Source organism: Lithobates pipiens, unplaced genomic scaffold (genome assembly GCF_037356315.1).
Source record: "Lithobates pipiens isolate NorthernLeopardFrog02 unplaced genomic scaffold, aLitPip1_a1.2 Scaffold_25, whole genome shotgun sequence".
NCBI lineage: Eukaryota > Metazoa > Chordata > Amphibia > Anura > Ranidae > Lithobates > Lithobates pipiens.
Window position 1 is genome coordinate 12,276,762 of NW_027507787.1, and position 24,424 is coordinate 12,301,185.

The following is a 24,424-nucleotide window of genomic DNA, read 5'->3' on the forward strand; positions in this document are numbered from 1 at the left end:
GTGTCAGATCCCCGCCCTCCTCGCTAACTGGCGACAAAGGACCGGCCAACCTCACACCCCGCTGTCACTTACGTAACAATGCCACACTCAGCTGCACCCAGCACAAAGATTTTCCAGCTTGCGGGACCACAATCTAGGTGCAGGCAGCCTGAGAGCGATTGTTACTGGGCTAATTACACAATTAACCCTTTAACTGCCACCACCCCCGTTTAAAAGACAGAGCCGGGGGGACTCGTAATTTTAGCAATACCAATTATAAGTTTAGAATAAGCGCCTGCAACACACACTGCCACCACAGACAGGTCTGCTCAGTGCCTTACTCTACCACAGTAGCGCCCTTTTAAGAGACAGGTTCATTTATAGTTTGCATCAAGAGCTTTAAAGACAAGGTTAACACTTTTCAACATAAGGATTTATTATGAAAAGGTCAAGGTTGGTGCGAATAAAACATTTACAGAAAAAGGATGTTTCAAAAAATAAAGACAATATACAGCCACAAAGAAATAAGGTAGAATTGGGAAGGAAGTATACTTGCAGTTAATGTCCAAGGGTTGATCAGAGTTCAATCGATAAGCAAAGGTAATCGGTTCTCAAACTTGGCAGATCTTCCTGCTTGGATGGTAAAAGGAGAACTGACCATTGCCTTGGCCTCTCCTCTTTTCTGTCAAATCAAAAGGGGTGTTGACAGCGACCAGTGACCAATCGTCTGGTCATCTTGTTTAGGGGTTGGTTGCTGGGAGGTGTCTACACTCATGACCCTGTCCCAGGTACACTTTGTTATACATATTCATATCTCTGCCTCTCTATTGTTTATAGACTGCAGATATCCATTTTAGTGATCAGCATGATATTTGCTTCAAAGTAAGTGATCATTGTGATAGCCTATCAGTATTCAGGTGACCAGGAACTGGGAGTCCTGGGTTTCCGATCGTTCCTGCACCTACAGGCATCATCCCGGTATTATTATTTTCAGCCAGCGATTGTCTAGCATACTAGCCCATTATGTGCCACTTACCTGCAATCAAAGCCCACAATGTCCCCGCTGCAGGCTGCATCCATCTTCGCCCCTCTTCCTTCCGAGGCCGTGGACTCTGGCTGTGTGACTGGCCAGAGCCGCTTGGCGTCACGCCCGTGCATTCGCGCAGGCGCCGCCAGTCACGGCACTCGCTCGCAAAGAAAAGGTACAGAGGGCCATTTCTTCACAGTACATGCGCCAATGACATCATCGGCGCACTATAAGGTAGATATCGCCTAAATGGTGCACGTTTGAGACATATTTACAGTACCTATAGGTAAACCTTATTCTAGGCTTACCTATAGGTACAAGTTCTAAAAGGGGGTTTACAACCACTTTAAATGTTCACCTGGGAGTGGAAACGCAAAGGTGGTCCTAGTATCACTATGGGTTTGGGACCCCATGGTGAGAATGGGTATAAGTTAACAACAGCACTTGTTTTTTCAGCACCTCACCTCATCGGGTAGGCCACAGGGTGATAGAGTGTGGGTCTTTGGGCCTACGCTGAAGTCTAGGGGGAGGATGCGTAGCCCTTAGCTTCCATTTACCCCTGCCTCTCTTCAGGAGAACCCCTAACCCAATACTCGGTGGTCAGATTTGGCTGATCAACATAAGCAGAGTCTACCACACCTTTTTATTAGGTGGACCAGAATACCTTGCCCCGTCAGGAGTCTTGTTCCCTAGGCTGTCAGAGAAGGATCCTTTCTCTTCGGAATCATATGAACCACCCTATGCACTTTTTTGAGTGTTTTCACAAATACGCTTTTTGTTTAGTTTGGTGTTTAGATTTGCGCAAACGCACTGCGGGCTCAAAAATTAAAAACAAAACAGTTTTTGAAGTATTAAAATGTGTAAATACTTTTGGAAAATTGCAACAACATGTTATATTGCAGAATATCAGTCTAGGTGTGGTGGCTGGCTGCATTAGTTAGCTTTCCTTTATCAGGCTAAGAACATTTTTAGCAAGTGCTTGTTGATCCTGCTAGACTTGCATTGTCATAGTCATTCTTGTGAGCTTAACAAATCTTTCTTGTGTAAACTACTATTGTTATCAGCCCTAATGTAACAGAAATGAACAAAGGCGGACATGTTTTAAAATGATATTAACAAACATACAATGGGTTTTCCCCAGATTTGACTGCAAAAGTGGAATTACACTTTAAGCAGGTGCCATAACTGCTGTTCCAGGTTTCTTCTTTCTCCTGCAGCATCCTATGTAGCCACACGTGCATGCAGGCACTATAACATGTCTCCCCATACTCTGTATATCAATAGAAACACACAGCCCTGTAGCCTAGGATGGCAAGGGTCTTCCTAGCTCTTCTTTTCTCCCACCACCTTCTCCAAGCTAGACTGGCTATACATGGTTGTACATCTCCAGCATGAAATATGAACAAAGCATATCCCTCTATTGTGGGTACTTGTCTCAATTAAAGCGTTTGCTAACCCTCCATGACTAGTGTAGTCTGAATGTTCCCCTTATATTATTCCTTACCCATACCTTCCCCTATTAGAAACGAGACCACACCATAGGTTGGAGTAAACTGGCCACAACAGCCTTTATTAAACATAACTCAAAATTCACTCCAATAACTTGTAAATATGAAAATATCTAAATATATATAGATATATAAATATAAATTACTTTATTACCATTAAACCACATTAAATAACATTAACTGCCCATTCTGGTGATCTCTGACGGTGACCCCACTTAAGCCAATACCAAATCACTGCGGTACACCTGACCAACTTCCCAAAGGCCTCCACCTGTGACTGGTCGGAGACAACTTCCGCCAGTGAACATAACCGTATTCCCTCCAACGTTCAGGAATACCCAGAGGGGCCGATCGTTAGATGAGCCCCCCACACCCTCAGATCCCTTCTGAGTACCTGTCTACCGTCAGAAACCACCAGAAAACACACCGCCACAGCCCAAAAGGGTGACCCCCTCAACCTTGAGGGCCACCCCACACCCTAAGAGCTTTTTTGTATACCCTCCTGCAGACCCAATGACCAAAGGTCAATACCCACGTCCGACCCCCATCCTGGTTTTGTTGATGCTTACCATGGACCTAGCCCACCTCCACACCGATCTGTCCACAATGTCCGACCAAACCAAGATGGTACCCGGGAAGCGGACTCGTAAGCGCAAAACATCCGCCTTAATATCAGCTAAGCTGTCTCTTTCCTCCCGTATGCCCAGGTCGTTGCCCCCTGCGTAAATGACCAACACATCCGGGGGCCTGTCCCTCATTGCAAAGCGCTCAACTTCCTTCATCACACGCTCCCACCGCATGCCCGGGAATCCCAACCACATCAACCTAGCCTCCCGCCCGGGAATTCCCAATGGCCTGCCTGCCGGCCGAGCATCACCTCTCCCGACCCCCAGCACACGTCCGAGTGCCCTAGGATCCAAACGAGGCGTGAGGAACCTCCATCTGGAATGAAAAAACATAACACAGAACATACAACAACCAACCAACGTAATATACCATAACACCTGTAACTCCCAACCCCATACTGCAAAACACTCCCAGCCGCGCCCCAGCTCACCCCAGGATCAACTGCGGCCGGACATACGAACGGAACCTCTTAGATACCCAACGACCGATCCGGCGAACAATCGCCTCAGCCAGCCCACATCGGGCAGCCTCAGTGGCCGCCCCAATACGGAAGGAGTGCGACGAGTACTCCCGGTCGTCCAAACCCACAGTCCACAGGCACCGTTGAAAACTGACACGAATTGAAACCTAGAGAGAAAAGAGCCCCCCCGCATGCAGCAAGAAAGGCCCCCCCCCTCCAGCCACACCGCCCGAAAGGCCCTTACCGCCTCCACAGGGCACACTGCCGAGCCCGGCAAGGCAAACAGGATAATCACCACTCCCCTGCCCAGCTGGTCAGGCTTGGACCTCCGCCACCGTATACTCACCCGATCAGCAGCCACCTGTACATCCTGATCCAACAGCCCCCCAGCAACCCGTTTAGACCGACACACCAACTCCCTACGCCCCATAAAACGCCAACGAAAAAGCCGCTGTGAACAGGATGGCCTTGTAAGCGGAAGAACAAACTTCCACAAGCCGGGAACAAATCGCCACCAAGTTATCACACTTCACCAGCCTGCGCGCATCCCGACCTTTCCGTTCCCTCCTATACCCCTTCAAGGTTTGCCGCACCCAAAAATCCGCAGTCCCGTCTAGCTCTCCCCACAGCTTAAACAATAATGCCAACCCCGCCAATTTTCGATCAATCGACGCAGGTGCCTATCCCATCTCAATGTTCCGTGCCACCCAATACAGCACCAACCAGCGCTGGTCGGAGCCCCGACCAACCGCTCCAACCCAACCATTCCGACCACACCCTAGAATAGGCCGCCCACGGGGACTCACTCAAAGACCCCTGAATCCAACCTGCGGCGACTACAAGGGCATCCCCCACATCCACCCAGGGCAAGACGCCCTCGACTCCTCCGTTCTCGGCGCCAGATCCCGGAACTCGTCCCACTGAAAACGAGAGAGCGAGTTAGCCAAAGAATTCTCCACCCCAGGTATGTGCACTGCCGAAACGTAAACATTGAGCCGTAAGCACCGAAACACCAGCTGCCGTAGCAGCCAAATGGTTGAGGACCTGAACCACCCCCATGTCGTCGCAACTAATGCGCAACTTCATATTACGGAACTCCTCCCCCCACAGCTCCAATGCCAACACCACCGGGAATAGTTTGATCAGAACCAGGTTGCCCAACAACCCCACCACCTCTCAAGATCCCGGCCAAGGTTCAGCACTCCACCATCCCCGAAAATACGCCCCATAACCCGCCGACCCAGCCGCGGCAGCGACCAATTCCACATCGAAATTGCTCACTGGCCCCGACATCCACCTGTCCCGCCCGTTACAAGAGGCTAGGAATTCAAGCCACGCCCGCAAGTCTTCCCTGTGTTCCTTCCCGCAGATGCACAAAATGGTTAGGCACACTCACCCCGGCCGAGGCTGTCGACAGCCGTCTGCAGAACACCCGCCCCCATAGGGATGATCCGGCAAGCAAAATTTAGCTAGCCCAACAGAGACTGCAGGGCCCTCAACCGGACCTTCTATTATCCTTGCATCTCCGCCAATTCCATTTGCAGATCAAGTAATTTATTCTCGGGCAATCGACACTCCATTGCCCTCGAATCGATCACTATCCCCAAAAAACTCAAGTCCGTAACTGGTCCCTCTGTTTTATCCCCCGCCAACGGTACCCCGAACTTACCTGCAATGTGCTGCAACGTAGACAGAAGAATCGCACCCACACTGTAGGCAGGCGGGGCCCACGCACAGAAAGTCGTCCAAATAGTGGATGACCGACTCCAGGCCCGAAACGTCACTCACCACCCACTCCAAAAATGAGCTAAACGCCTCAAAGTAGGCGTAGGAAATGGAACAACCCATGGGCAGGCACTTACTCATATAGAACTGGCCCCGCCAATGGCACCCCACATCTGCCTTGGCCATAAGAGCCCCGCATCCAGAAAGCCTGACCCACCTCACCGCCGCATCAAAAGACGTGTATGAGACTGTACACGCATCAGGGCCGATGAAGTCATTGACCGACCCCCCTTTAGGAAAGGACAAGTGATGAAACAAGCGAAATTTCCCTGGCTCTTTCTCAGGAACTACACCCAGCGGGGACACCACCAGGTCGCCCCACGGTTGCACTTCGAAAGGCCCACCCATTCGGCCCAACGCCACTTCCTTGCCCAAGTTTCCGCCTACCACCCCCAGGGTGTACCAAAGCCGATCGCAAGTTCCGAGCCACTGGCGGCACCTCCGCCAATGAACAAGGAATCCGGAAACCGTCCCGAAACTCCGAAATCAACCCCAGCGCCGCCTCACCATCCGGATACTTACTTAGGAAAGGAAGCATCCTTTCCAGGGTTACCGGCGTCATCCCTTTCATGAGCAACATCGCCGGAACGCTTTCCTTTCCTGAAACAGCGGGACAGTGCGAGGGCGCCGCCGCAGCCGGAGCACTCGTGCTCAAATCGGCACGCTCTCCCGAATTTACAAGCCCCCCGTGAAAGGGCCAGCACACACCCCACTTTTTCCCGGCCGGCAGCCCTGAGGACAACACACTCCCACCCCCCCCTGAAGAAACGGAGCAGGAGTCCGAGCCGCAGACAGAAGCCTCATCCAGAGGCTGATGTCCTTGTGGTCCCAGCGTAGTTCCGGCTGCACCGCTTACCGCTGCCTGGACTGTTCGTCATAACGCAGCCATGCCACCCCCCATACACCCGATAAGCCTCTCCAATCGCGTCCATAAAGCAGAACAACGCCGAGCAATGCTCGGGGTACTTCTCCCCAATCACGCTAGCGAAGCCAGCGAACGCCTGTAGCCAATTGGAGAAAGTGCGCAGAATCAGCCGATACCTACGCTTCTCCTCGTCGTCCTTTTGGAACTGTCCGGCTTGACCCGATCCAAGTTGAACTTCTCAACGGGGAGCAAAGAGAAAATCTCCACATACTCACCCATGCCAATAGTCTCCCGCACCTCCTGCTTCAGGCACGCCCCCACCGGGCCCTCGAATCAACATATACTTCGCACCGGGCAGCATCCGCAATCCTGACCACATCGGTCCACGCCCCAGGTTCCGCGACCACGGGGGGACCCCCGTGCCCCCAGGCCCCATGTCTACCACCCCCCCAGAAGCCGCAGCGGTCGGGGGGTCCACCACCGGCGTGGCCCCGGACCCCCCTCCCCCCGACCCTGGGCCCGCAGCCATCCAGGGACCCACTTGCGGCGCCCCCGAACCCCCGGCAAACTTACCCACCAGGGCCCGCAGCCCCTCCAAGAAGGTCCTGCAGCTGTCCGTGGGCCCCCCCCAGGGCGACATGCCCCACCCCCGCCGACCGGCCCTCTGCCCCCATCCCCTTGCCGTTCTGGGATACCGGGTACCCCAGCAAATCCCCCTAGGCTTCCGTCAGAACCAAAGGATCGCGTGACTTACCTGGCCGCACCGGGGCCTTGCCGACAGTCATGGTTTCTTGCGCTGCATGTGAAAATTCCTCCTCCTGCGACAGCTCACCCTCGGACTTGTCCTCCGCGGTGCGCGCTGGGGGCGCCGCCATCCCCCTGGGCGAATCGCAGACCTCCTGGTCAGCGCGTTCAGGCACATCCCGCAGTGCCTGTGGCCCCTGACCACCCCCGGCATGCTGGTGTCCAAGACCAGCCCTGCCAGGCACCTCGGTGGCTCTCTTCATCCCACCCGCCCTATCCCGGGAGCTGCGACCCCCCCCCGTGCCAAACCCTGCCCCCCCACCGCGCGTGTCCCCATGCTGGAACCCCCAGTCCGAGGATCCCCCCCTTCCGCTGCACCCCCAAGGCGGCTGGACTCAGAGCCCCCCGCCCATTCCCCCCCCGTTCCCGGGTGCCGGCCCGACCCGGAGCCGACGCCATTTTGCCGCGAGGCCCCGCCCCCCTCCGGTCGGCGGCGCAACGACCACCCAGACCAGGGAGAGCCAGGCACCTTCCTCTTCGCCGGGGGGACCGAGCGGTCGGCCCCTGGGCTCCGACAGTCACGAGGTGGACGAGGTGTAGGCCCCGGGGAAAAAACGCGCCGGAGGCCGAGACCTCCGCGCACGCAGCGGCGCCTCACCTGCATCACCAACATCCTCCGCGGCGTCCTCCAGGTCCCCGCTCGGTCCCACAGCCACTCCGCTCCGCGCGCCTCCGCCGCCCGTCTCAGCCTCTTGAAAAACCCATCCAGGTCGGCCATTACAGAGGAGCAGAGAAAAACTGCCTCCTCTGTGTCACGCTGGGATCCGAATGATCCCCTAAAGCCAAACCCCTCCCTTTTATATGACCCCTCCCCTACACTGAACTTGCTTCCTGCAAACCTTTTTCCTCAGCTCCACCCATAAAGCTTAACCCTCTGTGTCCCTCATCCACACTGTCATGTCCAGCACTCCTTATATCATTGCATTCTTAATCCGTGCTTCTCTAAACAAGGATCCTGCTTTTTTAAAGCATGTTATATGACACAGTGCTTGTCGTGTGTCATTTTGCACCCTTTAACAGCTAAAAAACCTGGCTGATCCTGCCAGTTTCTCTGTTACCCTCTATAAACTGACCACGGTATATCATGGCTGTTTTACTCTCTGCTCCTGCATCCTCCTCTCCTCTCTGTCTGTTTGTGAGCTGCCCCTCCCCCCCCCCTGCTGCTCTCGAAACACTAACTTGTATACACCATCAGCACTGCCTCCCATTGCAGTGTCCGTCTCTGTGAATGATTTATAAATATAAATGCTGTAAATACTTAATTTAAAAGTTCAAATCTGAAAAAAAAATAAAAAAATATATATTTTTTAACTTACCAGAAATGCCTGTTGCTAGGCACATCGTCCTAATCTGCCTCTTCCTCCTCCGCGGAGATCTTCTAGCTTCTCTCCTCCATGCGGCGTCTTCTGGGTAATGGGTTGCGCTGTGTTCTGGGAACTGTGTGTCCCAGAACACAGCGCGCCCCATTCACAAAGCGATGCACGACTCGCACATGCGCAGTAGGAAACGGGCAGTGAAGCCGCAAGGCTCCACTGCCTGTTTGCCTTAGCCAAAATGGTGGCGCCGGGACCCGAGAGCCGAGGGACTGGTCAGCCTCGGGCGACCGACATCGCGGGCGCCCTGGACAGGTAAGTGTGCTTATTAAAAGTCAGCAGCTACAGTGTTTGCAGCTGCTGACTTTTTTTTTTTTTAAACCGGCCTTCCTCTTTAAGAGCCGAGATTGCGATCACTTGACCAGCCAGCTCTCTCCTCCTCACCTCCAGACTGACATCAGCAGAGGAATAGAGGAATCTCACCCCGCCCTGCTTCATCTCTTACTGGAGAAAAGGAGAAAGCTGGGCAGTCATGTGATCGCAATCTCAGCAGTGAAATTAGGTATTTGCAGCATTTATTTTTAAAAATCACACACAGAGGGGGATACTACAATAGGAGCCAGTACTGATGGTGTATACAGGTTAGAGTGGCTCAACAACCACTTTATGAGCACTAACGGTGGGGTTTACTAAAATTTAAGCTATCAGAATCTGGTGCAGCTTTCAGGTTGTTCAATTAAGCTTTGCCAAAAAAAACCTAGAAGCTGATTGGTTTCTGTGCAGAGCTACACTTGATCTTGCACGACGCAGTTTTAGTAAATGACCACCTAAGGGGTCAATTCACTAATGTTTACCGCATGCGATAGGGGTATCATGTTACTCATTTGCATAAATTATTGCATATGGTAAACTAATGTCCTGTACACACAGTCAGACATTCCAACGACAAAATCCGTCTGATTTTTTCCGATGGATTTTGGCCCAAACTTGTCTTGCATACACACGGTTGCACAAAGTTGTTGGAAAATCCGATCATTCAGAACGAGGTGACGTAAGCCACGTACAACGGGACTATAAAGAGGCCAGTAGCCAATAGCTTTCGACTCGTAATTTATTCTGAGTGGCACTTTGTGCGTCAGAATTGTATACACACGATCGGAATTTAAACATTTGGATTTTGTTGTCGGAAAATTTTAGATCCAGATTTCAAATTTTGTGTGCCAGAAATTCTGACAGAAAAAGTCAGATTGAGCCCACACACGGTTGGAATTTCCAACTACACAATCCGATCACATTTTCGGTTGGAAAGTCCAACCGTGTGTACAGGGCATAAGTCCAGTTCACAAAAAAATCCTCAAAAAACATTTATGCAGTGTTTACCGAAAAATGTTCCAGTAAATACGGCACAAGAATACCCTCAGGACTAAGACTGGGGTGCCATTAAAGTTTATGGGTGTATTTTGGTGATATAATACTTCAACACCATACTTCCATGTAACCATGCGAGCACCAGATATGATATCTCCACAATAGGGGATCAAGTGAAATCCTTTTGGGTGGTTTCTTCATTACAGCAGTATCCGTCTACAGATTTGGCTGGAGTTGGGTGCCCACCAGTGTTTACCAGATTTTACTGACAGAACACCCAAGATTTACTAAACAAGTTTTTGCCAAGTTTTTGCTGGCATTTCCAAAAGTTACAAAATGAAATTTTTACGTGCAAGTTTCAGAATGTAAGCTACAAACAAGTACAGTATGCAATTAGCAATGTGATTTAAGGGAGGTATTAAAGTGATTGTAAACGATTACCTTGTAAAAACAACCCATTCCGTTTAAAATAGAAATGAAAGGCAAAACATTTTTGTATAGCTATAAAAAATCTGATGCGTAAGAGCTGGGGGGGGGGGGGGGGGAATTAGCAGTACACTGAGCTCCCCTGTGAATGTCTGCGCAGTGGGATCGTGCCAGGACAAGTCTGATCATTGGAGGAAAGCAGGCTGAGTTCCCAGCATAGCTAGAGAACTGACCACAGTGTGCTCTCCTGCTTAGTGTGGTCAGCTTTTAATATAAAAGCAAAGGGACTAGCAGGAACACCATGCATTTTACGCAAAGGAAGCAATACAAAGATGTTTTGCTTTCATCTATCTAGCAAGGTTACTCTGTGGTATCAGCAAGGAGATTTCTGCAGTGTGCAAATATGCTTTTACTATACAAAGATGTTGTACATACAAAACAATTACAATCTTAGGAATACAATACAAGTCTGACAGATATCTATAGCAAGCAAAATGTCTAGCAAATGAACAGCCTATGGTCTATAACAGTACAAATACACTTAAAAGTTACTTATCTTCTGTTGCTGTATGTTTGTGATCTACATTGGCAACGATGCTTCTTGGACACCAGGCACCTTTTCTTGTATAATGAGTGGCTTCTGATCTTCAAAGCATATCAAGAGTTTTCCCCTCAAGAAGGGCGGGTTTTTTAAAGGCATAAACTGTAACACTTTGCAATAATTTTATAAAGAATATATAAAATACCTTTATTGAAACAAATTTAAAATAAAAATGAAAAAACACATTCATTTTAAATATTACAAAAGACTACAAAACATTAATTCGTTCATATAGTCATATTAATAAAACAGTGTATATGTTTTATAGTTATTATTCCAAAGGCATAATGTTGTCAAAATGTGTCGTTACAAACATGTGCATTTGGAAGGTACAAAACAATTGAACAAATAAACACTGTGCATCCAATGTAGCCTACACGTTACAGAGTCTTAAGTTCCTTCTTCAGGGATCATTCATTTATGCACATTTATTTTGAAAAAGAAGAATCTACAAAACATAAAAGGAAGACATGTCTATGTATACATTCTCAATGCATAGAGAAAAGGAAAAAAAAAAAAGGAAGAAGAGAACACAATATATAGAGGTGGTGTGTTCTCTTCTTCCTTTTTTGTTTTTTTCATTTTTATTTTAAATTTGTTTCAATAAAGGTATTTTATATATTCTTTATAAAATTATTGTAAAGTGTTACAGTTTATGCCTCAAAAGTCCCGCCCTTCTTGAGGGGAAAACTCTTGATATTTTTCAACTTTGGGATGTTGGCTATAAAAAGCAGATTCGATTCTATACCTCTTAAATCTTGATTTTGATCTTCAAAGCATGATGATTTGTGTGTGTCCCAGTCTACTTATCCTTTTTATTTGTACAAGTTTGTTGCCAAAAGTTAGTGGTTGCAAACTTGTTTCCATAACAACCGACTAAGGCTTCATGCCCACCTAGGCATTTTTGAGCTGCAAATGGCATAGGCGTTTTTAAGCTGTAAAAAAAAAAACCCCCAGGACAAGTGCGTTCCTTGGCGCGGAGCTAGAGCTGTAAAAACGTGAATCGCGGAAAAACGCGGAAAAACGCACATAAACGCGTATCATATTTTCTTTGTTTTCTGTGGCATTGTGGGAAATTTGGGAGTGTTATAGCCAAGAGATGTGTTTCTTTAAAAAAAAACGCTACTTAACACTAACGCTAAAAAACACGCAAAAACGCCAATGCAAAACGTGGTAAAAAACGCGTTTTTAACACAGATTTTTCCAGGTGTCAGAGCTAGCTTTGCAGCCAGTTTTTTAAAACCCTCCGTGTGCATGAGCACATAGACTAACATGGACAGCCGTTTTTAAGCTGCAAAAAAAAGCTCAAAAAGGCGACTGTAAAAAGGTCCGTGTGCATGAGGCCTAACCGTCATTCTTTCAGTTTGAGAGCTGAAAGAATCGTAAACAAGTAAGTCTCTTACTTGTTTACTGTAGCTATAGAGACAATAACCTATTCAAACTGTCACTTGAATAAATACAACAATGGTATCTACATACCCATTGTCTACTTAAGTCAAAACCTGACAGTATTTACCACTATTGTAATATTGTCCCATGTAATGTTATGTCTGATTAATATAAAAAAATCATATTTTAACAAATGCAACACAAAAGAAGAAAGGATACTTTCTCATACAAGCACATAGTACAGCAGGGACATATCAGGAATATGAAGTGTTGGGGTAACAAAAGTTTTAAGGCAAAAAAACATATTTCTTATTTTATTTTCGATATAGTAAGTAGCTCATGGGCAGGACTCAGGACTCTCAGGAGGGCAAGAATTTTGAATGGGCAGCACAAACACATGAAATTGACTCTCAGGCCGCGTACACACGCGGGGACTGTTCGCTCAACTTTGTCCGTCAAACAGTTTCAGCGGACAGTCCGCTCAAAATTAGCATGGATGGACTTGCCCACACACGACGAACGAACAGTCCGCTGAAACCGTGCGCGATGACGTGAACGGCACGTACGACGGGATGAAAAATACGACGTCCTATACACTGCAATGCAAACTTCGGCGTGTAAATCCTTTCTGAGCATGCGCGGAACTTAGTTTGACGAACAAGCCTACACACGAGGGGACTGTTCGCTGAAACAAAGTTTCAGCGGACAGTTTTTCGGAATTTCCGAAAAACTTTGTTCAGCAGACTGTCCGCTGAAACTGTCCGCTGAAAGCCCACACACGAGCGGACTGTCCGCCGAAACACTGTTCAGCGGACAAAGTTGAGCGAACAGTCCCCGCGTGTGTACGCGGCCTCAGAGTTACACTGACTGCAGTGTGCAGCAGTAGAGATGATGATGACACCTCACTGACACAACAAAAGTCACATTGACAGTCTCTCTCTCCCACACACGAGGCTCCGGCAGCTTCGCTCGGCTCCCTTACACTATGACATCACACGACACACTCAGGCACCACCAGACCCACCCCCCACCAACAACACACACTGTAGCAGGTACTCAGATGGTCTCGGCCAGCTTCAGACCAGAACTGTGCATCTGCAATTGCAAGCGTAACGTCACAGCTATATTTTTAACTGGCAACTTTTTCATGTCACTGGCAGGAGAGAAGTGCCCTTTTTTTACTGCTTACTAGTAAAAATACTGACGGTTGACGACACTGGTGCCCACAATGTTCTTCTAATTTGAAATGGTACATTTTGGATTTGTAAAATCTTTAACGAGTAAAAATATTTCCACAACTCTGTTATTACTCTCTCCTTAGAGCCCAAAAAGTTTGAGGTTGAGGTGACAGCTCCAAACAGTGTTTCAATCCTGGATGATTCTATTTCTTTAATGGTAACTTCAAGGTGAGTGACCTCTCAATCCCCTTCTTTCTCTTTCCCCTCTACCTTTTCCCTATCTCTCCCTCTCCCCCTCCCTGCTCTCTCTCTCCCCCCCCCTCTTTCCCTACATTCCCCCTTCTCTCCCACTTCCCCCCCCTTCTATCTCCCTTTTCCCCCTCTCCCCCTCTCTCCCCCCTCTTTCCCCCGTCTCTCTCTCCCTTTCTCCTCTTTCTGATCCCTCTCCCACTCTCTCTCCTCCTCCCTCCCCCTCTAGCTCTCTCTATCCCCTCCTCTCCCCCTTTCTCCCTCTCTTCCTCCTCTTTCTGTTCCCTCTCCCACTATCTCACCCACTCTCTCTCCCCCTCTTTTTTTTCTCTCTCTGTCCCTTCTTTCCCCCCTCACTCCACTCCCTCTTTCCATCTGCATCTCCCCTTTACCCCCCTCCCGCTTTTTCCTATTTTTCTCTCCTGAGCTTCACCTCCCCCACCTCTTCTCTACCTCTTTCCCCCTCTCCCCCTTCCCATTCATCTCCCTCTAACATCTCTCCCTCTCACATTTTCTCTCTCAACTAACCCTATATTGTCTTGGAGAAGAGAGTTTTTTTCTGTGAAATTGCATTCACTGTTCTGCTGTAGCCTTTAAGCAAGAAAAAAAATATTTAAATACATTTTTTAAAAGCCATAATATATATATATATATATATATATATATATATATATATATATATATATATATATTGTGCGCCTCAAATGATTATACAATACCCAGTTATTACCTTGTAAATGTAGCAGTGACATCATCACTGTGCTGTAGCCTGTGCAGAGAGAAGAGCTGTGGGAGGGACCCAGCAGGCTCCACCCACTACAGGTTGACTGCAAAAAACTACAGGAGGGGGCGGAGAGAAGACCAGTCACCTGCACAAGGAGAGAGAGCAGCAGTGAGCGGTCTTTATTGTAGGAGAAGTTTCACACTGGATTGATGCACAGATCTGGAACAAATACACAAAACTCACTGAGTCTCAAGGAAGAATGTCATATTTGCTCATCCCAGAGTTCAGCTTTAAATATATTTAATGTCTAATCAGATAATCAGTTTTTTGGCAGTATGCAATGCTGTTATTTTCTTAAAATCATTCTATATTTAGCACATATGTCCAAAAATGGCCTCTAAGACAAGGTATTCGCCAACTGAAACCCAGCTGGCACTGCCTACATTCCAATTAGTCATGACCAGGGTAGTTAGGATGTACACTTCCCCTTTTCATGACTGCCTCCATTCATTATACTCCAACCTTACCCCCCCCCCCCCCCCTCTTTAATCTTACTTCTAAAGAATGAGACCACACTTTTGTGTGAATATACCTGGCCACAAATATAAAAATATATAACAATTTAACCATAACAAACTCAAAAATATCAGTTATTTCACCCGGTGGTCTTTGACAGCACTTCCCCAAAAAACTCTGTTCTACTTCACTGCGGGCCTTCTACCGTATTAAGCCTCCGGCCGTGTATAACATCAGCCCGTAGACAACTCATTACCCGCAGTGTCACCATTACCATCTTCAACTAACCAGTGTTAACTGTACACCAAGGGGGCCAATTCCACCAACGAGTCCCCCACACTTCCATCTCATGGGTTAGTTACCACCATCAAAGACCACCACCACCGCCAACAGACCGCTGCCATGACATGTCCTGAAACCATACCTGAAAAGAAAGCGTTAAACAGAGAAACCTACACTCAGGGAGGGCCGGTGGGAAAAACCTCTCTTCCTGCTGACTCCCTGCACTGCTGACCAGAAGTCCCCCCCCGACCCTTAAATAAACTCAACCCCTCCCCACCACATGTTTCTCTAAACCCCTCCCCAGCTCCACACTTTCCACCACCTATCTTTTAACCCCTGCAGTGCCCCCTTCTCACTCCTGTCATCCTGGCCCTCTGCTACTTCCTCTGCGATCCCTTCACTCCCGGGCCTTTCTTGACCAGGGTATTTAAGATGTACACTTCCCTTTCATGACTGCATCTTGGACCACCGAAGCAAAACCTCCACACCCGCAACGCTCAATGCCACATCCTGTGCCTGTAACCCCCCCCCCCTCCCCGAACACTCCTGGTCGGACTGACCAGCTTGCTAATCCGGAAGGCGCCAAAAAAGGGCAGCAAGAATGCTGCCCGGAACAAGGCCACCTCATATGCCGAAGAACATATCCCACTCAACTGACCCACTAACGCCATTAGTTTGCCGAATGTCACCAGCCTCCTGACGTCCTTCTGTGTTCTGGACCGACGGTAGCCCCTTATGGCTTGCCAAACACAAAAATCCTTGGTATAATCCACCGACCCTTGTAATTTAAACAAGAATGCCAGACCTGTAAGCTTGCGGTCCATCGCAGACACCGACACCCTTCTCTCCAAATTCCTGGAAACAAAATAAATGACTAGCAGCCTTACCTCTGCCACCAACGGATCCACTCCTACCTGCCCGACCAGCTCCCACCATTCATTCCAGACCCTCGCCAGCTTATGGGACTCGCCACGTTACCACGTGATACTGCAGTGCTGGATGTACGTCCAGGGTGTACTAGGCCGCTGGTGCTTGCCAGTTCACCAAAAGAATGAGTGGCGCTAGTACTGGCTCTCTGCTCCATACGAGGGACCTGTGGTTCCTGCACCTCAACAACATCAGAAGATCGGGGTCGGGTACGCCTGACGTTAGCAGGGACCTCATCTTCTTCGTCAGAGCTATCTGTCATGGAGCCGCTGTCCTCTACAGGTTCGTATTCTGAGCCTGAATCTGACAGATCAGTGTCTTCCTCTTCACTATCTGTCATGCTCAGAAACGTGTAGGCCTCTTCACTAGTGTACCTTCGCTTTGCCATTTTGGGCTCTAAATTTAGGGGTACACTAGTGAGACTCACAGATAAAAAAGCACCTAGCCGGTCAGCGACTGTATCAAAACGCTACAAAAAAAAACTGCTAGCGATCTCAGCGATCAAGCCTGACTCTGCGAACGCTGCAGTTATGTGTGTTGTGTTTTGTAAGTGACAGTGATCGATTGATACTGCTCTTGGGTGGGCTGTGCTGGGCAGAGGGGCAAAACGCAGGTGCTAGCAGGTATCTGTGGTGAAAAGTGTGCCTATGTGTACCTATGTGTCAGTGTAGTGTTGGTGCACTTACTTGGATGTCTTCACTCCTCGCCGTCCGGTCAAAAAGACCGACACGAGGAGTGTGACATCACTTCCTCCTTCTTGTGTTTACACTTACACAGGGGAGGAAGCTTCTCATTGGCCAGGAGCAATCGAGAGGGGATGGCCAGAAACCAATGGCCATCCCCTCATCCTGGATCGCTCCTGAAGCGAACCGGACCGCCGCATCCAGCGGGAGGAGGTCCGATCGGACCCCCCACCCGCTGGAAGCCAAGCACGTACATGTACGTGCTTGTGTCTGTACATGCCATTGCAATGACGTACATTGGCATGTGGCGGTCCTTAAGTGGTTAAAGGAGTGCTGCACAACACAAGTGAGTGGCTGGGGACGTGGAGCAGTGCAGACAAAACCCCCCTAGGATGCAGATGTGTGTGATTTACAGGTTGCAGAATGCAGTTATGTGTGATTTACAGAATGCAGATATGTGCGATTTATAGGTTGCAGAATGCAAATATGTGTGATTTACAGGTTGCAGAATGCAGATATGTGCAATTTACAGGTTGCACAATGCAGTTATGTGCAATTTATAGGTTGCAGTTATGTGCGATTTACAGGTTACAGAATGCAGTTATCTGCGATTTACAGAATGCAGATATGTGCGATTTACGGGTTGTAGAATGCAGTTATGTGTGATTTACAGAATACAGATATGTACGATTTACAGGTTGCAGAATGCAGATATGTGCAATTTACAGGTTGCAGATATGTGCAATTTACAGGTTGCAGAATGCAGTTATGTGTGATTTGCAGAATGCAGATATGTGCGATTTACAGGTTGCAGAATGCAGTTATGTGTGATTTACAGAATGCAGATATGTGGGATTTACAGGTTGCAGAATGCAGTTATGTGCGATTTACAGAATGCAGATATGTGCGATTTACAGGTTGCGGAATGCAGATATGTGTGATTTACAGGTTGCTTTAGTAGAGCCCTGTGTATAATGTGCAGCCCGGTATATGATGTGCAGAGCCCTGTGTATAATGTGCAGCCTGGTATATGATGTGCAGAGCCCTGTGTATAATGTTCAGCCTGGTGTATGATGTGCAGAGCCCTGTGTATAATGTTCAGCCCGGCATATGATGTGCAGAGCCCGGTGTATAATATGCAGCCTGGTATATGATGTGCAGAGCCCCGTGTATAATGTACAGCCTGGTATATGATGTGCATAGCCCTGTGTATAATGTCCAGCCTGGTATATGATGTGCAGAGCCCTATGTATATGATGTGCAGAACCCTGTGTATAACGTGCAGAGCCCTATGTATATGATGTGCAGAGTCCTGTGTATAATGCACAACCTGGTATATGATGTACAGAGCCCTGTGCATAATGTACAGCCTGGTATATGATGTGCAGAGCCCGGTGTATAATGTACAGCCTGTGTATATGATGTGCAGAGCCCTTGGAATCATGCGTCTCAGACTGCCTGAAACCCGGACACATTATTTAGATTGACTATGGCCTCCCTGCAGCTTCCACCCCCCCCCCCAAACACTCCTACCCCTCTGTGTCTGCCCACACTCGAATCCCTGTCGCTGTGCCTCAGAAATGGAAAGTTGGGGCTGGAAATTTGAAGTTCAGCAGGCTCAGATACATCTGGATGAGAGGTGCTGACTGCCAAGGGGTGGGTGAGTGAATACACTAAGGCAAGTCAGGGTTCTCAGAGCACCCCTTACATCAGAGTTCCCCTTTACACCAGAGGCCACACTGTTCCCCCTTACATCAGAGTCCTCTCCATACATCAGAGTTCTCAATGTTCCACCTTAGATCAGGTTTCCCAGAGCATCCCTTATGACAGAGTCCCCAGAGTTTTCCCTTACATCAGAGTCTGCAGAGTCCCCCCTTACAGTGAAAGGGAACTCTGTGAGTTCAGATGTAAAAGTGGAACTCTGTGGATTCTGATGTAAAGGGGAACTCTTGTGATTAACTTAATATGATTATAAATGTTATTTAATAGCAAAATATATGTATAGTTTATACTATAAAAAAAAAATTGCTGCGTGGCGCTAAAGTGTTCGGGTTTGACTTAAAGAAAAGGTAGCGACCCTAGGTGGGAGACAAAGCTAGGGACAAAGCTTCAGTGGCAGAGCACCTTCCACCTATCTCTATGGAATTGCTTCCTCTCAGAATACTACAGAATCTTCATCACTATCGATAGGAGTGATTCCAGAGGGACCCACTGGCAGCCTTGTTGCGATCCTGCCACTGGCGGTTTGCTTTGACTGGGATAAAAGTGCGTGCACGGGAGGGAGGACAGCGATGGGGAACTCCAGAGAGTGGCTTCAGTCACCAAACAGGAGTTGTTAGGCCTGAAGGAGCTGAGACCAGAGCATGTCCTAGGCCTGAGCCAGGTCACAGAAAGTGAGTTACTGTCAGGAGACCTGTCACCGGCCTGTGCTAGGCGCTGTGTGTCATTATTGTCACTTGTCTTCTGTTATTAGATTATCTGTGCAGATCTGAGGTGTTGACTTCACTTGCTTCGAGATCCGGGACCTAGAATGAATGAATGAATGAATGAAATACTTGTATAGCGCACAATGCGAACTGAATCGCCTCTAGGCGCTGTGGCGAGCTTTGATCATCTGCTAAAAGAGGAAGGTCTTGAGTTTTTTCCTAAAAGCCAGGCTTTTAGCTAAAGACTGGCACTGAGCTCTTTAAGATCTCCATACCCTGCTCAGGGATCTGTCATGGAGGGCACCTTTCCTGGGGCAGGGGCAGGTCTCCTTCATACTTAAAGTAGAACTAGAGTTGTTGGATGGAGTAAGGGAGGGTTATTGTTCCCAATTTGACATCCGTTTGGCATTTGACATCCATTTGGGTGCGGGTGTATGTCCTGGAATGCACATTCTCTGTGCTCGGGGGCATGTTCCTGCACCCAAACAGATATCAAGGTGAGAGCAGGGGCTGCATTCCAATTGATTTGAATTGGTCTGCCTGCCCGTGGATGTACAGAATAGCTGTGTGCATATCATGCAGTGAAAACATGGCCCTGTACGCGAAAAATGTTTTGACAGGGGTGCAGTTTCAGTGCTTGCCATAGGCGCCATTTTCACTAGATACGCCTCTGGCAGTGAGGGCACAGTAAGGATGCAATGAGAGCACAGTAAGGCGACAATGAGGCGGCAATGAGGGAATAGTAAGACGACAATGAGGGCACAATGACGATGAGGTGACAATGAGGGCGCAGTAAGGTTGCAATGAGGGCACAGTAAGGTGACAATTAGGGCACAGTAAGGTGACAACGAGGGAATAGTAAGGCAACAATGAGGGCACAGTAAGGCGACAATGAGGGCACAGTAAGGTGGCAATGAGGGCACAGAAAGGCTGCAATGAGGGTACAGTAAGGATGCAATGAGGGCACAGTAAGGTGGCATGAGGGCACAGTAAGGCGGCAATGAGGGCACAGAAAGGATGCAATGAGGGCACAGTAAGGATGCAATGAGGGCAGAGTAAGGCCGCATACACACGCGCGGACTGTTCGCCCAACTTTGTCCGTCCAACAGTTTCGGCAAACAGTCCGCTCAAACTTAGCATGGACGGACATGGCCACACACGACGGACGAACAGTTTGCTGAAACCGTGCGCGATGACGTGAACGGCACGTACGACGGGACGAAAAATACGACGTCCTATACACTGCATTATAGCTTTCGGCGTGAAAATCCTTTCTGAGCATGCGCGCAACTTTGTTTGACGAACAAGCCTACACACGAGCGGACTGTTCGCTGAAACAAGGTTTCAGCGGACAGTTTTACGGAATTTCCGAAAAACCTTGTCCGTCCAACTGTCCGCTGAAACTGTCCGCTGAAAGCCCACACACGAGCGGACTGTCCGCCCAAACACTGTTCAGCGGACAAAGTTGGGCGAACAGTCCGCGCGTGTGTACGCGGCCTTAGGCGGCAATGAGGGCAGAGTAAGGCGGCAATGAGGGCACAGTAAGGAGGCAATAAGGGCACAGGCTGCAATGAGGGCATAGAAAGGCTGCAATGAGGGCACAGAAAGGCTGCAATGAGGGCACAGTAAGGATGCAATGAGCAGTGGCGTATCCAGGGTATGGCACATATGGCAAGTGCCATGGGTGCCATATGAAGGGGGAGCTCCTGAGTTCTTCACTGAAGTTAAAAGTAGAGCTTTGTAAACTTCTCCCCTTTCCTACTTGCTTATGGGGGGGTGTAATTACAGTTTCCTGAAGGGACTTTTTCTTCATTTTCGGGGCGCATGTACATCAAGCCATCCCACTACTCAATTAGTCCCGGCTGGCGGAGTGATCCTCTGCCTTGCTATGGTCCTCAGGTGCCGAGATGTGAGGCATGCTTCTGACAAGGAACAGCCAGAGGGGTTCGTGGCTGCATGTGCCGAGCTCCACACAGATTGGCAGTGGAGACTGTCAGTCTGTAGTTGTGGCCTGGCTGCTGGTGCAAAGTTGTAGGAGCTGTGTGTACAGGGAGGCTGAGATCGGAGCAGGGGGGGTAATAAAGCCGGGGTCTGGCATCCCAGCACACAGAGCAACAGGACAAGACAAATCACAGTGACAACACAGCTCAGCTTATATGCAGCTTTGCATCCCTGGGATCCTTGTAGTGCCCACTTATCACTCCCTCTCCATTGCTGCGGCTGCTCTGTGCATTGGTGAGCAGCAAAGTCCTGTGTGTACATAGAAAGATCCCCCCACAGATATGACTGACTCAGCCATAGACCGGCTGCAAATCGGCTTAATATAGGAGGAAGAAGCTAGCAGGATCCTGGAGGTGCTGAACTGAGGAGGACAGAGAGGGATAGAGAGTCGTGTAGACAGTGATAGGGTCAGAGCTCACATTCTACCCCCAATCTGTATGAATGCATTCCTGTTTTGTCACAGTATCATTTTGCAGAGAAGCCCCTTCATCTCAGGCCGATGTCAGGTGGGAGTAGGGTTGCCACCTGTCCAGGATTCACCCGGACAGTTGGGGTTTGGAATCATGCGTCCGGGTTTCAGACTGCCTGAAACCCGGACACATTATTTAGATTGACTATGGCTTCCCTGCAGCTTCCACCCCCATCCCACCCCACCCCCCAAACACTCCTACCCCTCTGTGTCTGCCCACACTCAAATCCCCGTCGCTGTGCCTCAGAAATGGAAAGTTGGGGCTGGAAATTTGAAGTTCAGCAGCCTCGGATACATCTGGATGAGAGGTGCTGACTGCCAAGGGGTGAGTGAGTGAATACACTAAGGCAAGTCAGGGTTCTCAGAGCACCCCTTACATCAGAGTTCCCCTTTACACCAGAGGCCACAATGTTCCCCCTTACACCAGAGTCCTCTCAATACATCAGAGTTCTCAATGCTCCACCTTAAATCAGGGTTCCCAGAGCATCCCTTATGACAGAGTCCCCAGAGTTTTCCCTTACATCAGAGTCTGCAGAGTCCCCCCTTACAGTGAAAGGGAACTCTGTGAGTTCAGATGTAAAAGTGGAACTCTGCGGATTCTGATGTAAAGGGGAACTCTTGTGATTAACTTCATATGATTAGAAATGTTATTTAATAGCAAAATATATGTATAGTTTATACTATAAAAAAAAAAAATTGCTGCGTGGCGCTAAAGTGTTCGGGTTTGACTTAACCACTTGACCACTGGGCACTTAAACACCCTTAATAACCAGACCAATTTTCAGCTTTCGGTGCTCTCACATTTTGACAATTACTTAGTCATGCAACACTGGACCTATATGAAAGTTTTGTCCTTTTTTTCACACAAATGGAGCTTTCTTTTGGTGGTATTTAATCACCGCTCGGTTTTTTATTTTTTGTGCTATAAAAGAAAAAATACAGAAAATTCTGTAAAAAAATAAATTTTTCTTTGTTTCTGTTATAAAATTTAGCAGATTAGTAATTTTTTCCTCAGAAATTTTGGCCAAAATTTATACTACTACATATCTTTGGTAAAAATAAGTACAAATTGGTGGATATTATTTGGTCTTTGTGAAAGTTATAGAGTCCACAAGCTATGGTGCCAATATCTGAAGCATTGACGGCCTATTTCAATTCTTGAGACCCTAACATGCCAGAAAAGTACAAATACCCCCCAAATGACCCCTTTTTGGAAAGAAGACATTCCAAGGCATGATGAGTTTTTTGAAGTTGTCATTTTTTCCCACAATTCTTTGCAAAATCAAGATTTTTTTTACTTTTTTTTTTTTTCACAAAATTGTCATATTATCAGTTTATTTCTCACACACAGCATGTGCATACCACAAATTACACCCCAAAACACTGCTATTACTCCCAAGTATGGCGATACCACATGTGTGAGACTTTTACACAGTGTGGCCACATACAGAGGCCTAACATGCATGGAGCGCCATCAGGCGTTCTGGAGCACCCAGGACAATTCTGACATTTCTCTCCTACATGTAAAAATCATCATTTATTTGCTAGAAAATTACATAGAATCCCAAAACATTATATATGTTTTTTTAGCAAACATCCTGGAGAATACAATGGTGGTCGTTGCAACTTTTTATCTTGCGCAGCAATTTTTCGAATGCTTTTTTTGGAAAAAAAACAGTTTTGTGCTTAAAAAAAAAAAAAAACACAGTAAAGTTAGCCCAATTTTTGCATAATGTGAAAGCTGAAGTTACGCTGAGTAAATAGATACCTAACATGTCACTCTTCAAAATTGCACACGCTCGTGGAATGGCGCCAAACGTCGCTACTTAAAAATCCCCATAGGCGACGATTTGTTTTTTCTTTTACTGGTTATATGTTTTGAGTTACAGAGGAGGTCTAGGGCTAGAATTATTGCTCTCGCTCTAACGTTCGCAGCGATACCTCACATGTGTGGTTTGGACACCGTTTTCATATGTGGGTGGGACTTACGTATGCGTTCGCTTCTGCATGCGAGCACATGGGGACAGGGGCGCTTTAAAAAAAAAAAAATTATTGTTCATTTTACTTTATTTATTTTAGTTTTTTTTTTCCCCAAAAAATAAATTTTTTGATCACTTTTATTCCTATTACAAGGAATCTAAACATCCCTTGTAATAGGAATATGGCATGACAGGTCCTCTTTACAGTGAGATATGGGGTCAATAAGACCCCGCATCTCACCTCTAAGCTGGGAAGCCTGAAAAAAAAAAAGATTCTGGCTTTGATCATATTGACGAGTCGGTAGAAGCACCGGAGGGCGGCAGGAGGGGGGGGTGTCTATGGCTGGGTATTGCAGGGTATCACCGACTATGGCTGGGTATGGCTGGGTATCTCAGAGTATGGCGTTGCAGAGTATTGCGTTGCAGAGCATTGCAGGATATTGGCGGGTGTTGCAGAGCATTGCAGAGTGTTGCAGGGTATTGGCGGGTGTTGCAGAGCATTGCAGAGTGTTGCAGGGTATTGGCGGGTGTTGCAGAGCATTGCAGAGTGTTGCAGGGTATTGGCGGGTGTTGCAGAGCATTGCAGAGTGTTGCAGGGTATTGGTGGGTGTTGCAGAGCATTGCAGAGTGTTGCAGGGTATTGGCTGGTGTTGCAGAGTGTTGCAGGGTATTGGCGGGTGTTGCAGAGCATTGCAGAGTTTTGCAGGGTATTGGCGGGTGTTGCAGAGCATTGCAGAGTGTTGCAGGGTATTGGCGGGTGTTGCAGAGCATTGCAGAGTGTTGCAGGGTATTGGCTGGTGTTGCGGAGTGTTGCAGGGTATTGGCGGGTGTTGCAGAG

The 24,424-nt window shown here is 48.1% G+C and overlaps 1 protein-coding gene across 1 annotated transcript in view; it reads left to right on the plus strand.

Annotated features, from left to right (window-relative positions):
- Positions 1-24,424, plus strand: part of LOC143930040 (alpha-2-macroglobulin-like protein 1) — a 310,325-nt gene that overhangs the window by 50,686 nt on the left and 235,215 nt on the right. The window contains exon 8 of the mRNA XM_077453939.1: positions 13,474-13,558. Coding sequence (XP_077310065.1) covers positions 13,474-13,558 — 85 coding nt within the window. The remainder of the gene's footprint in view (positions 1-13,473; positions 13,559-24,424) is intronic.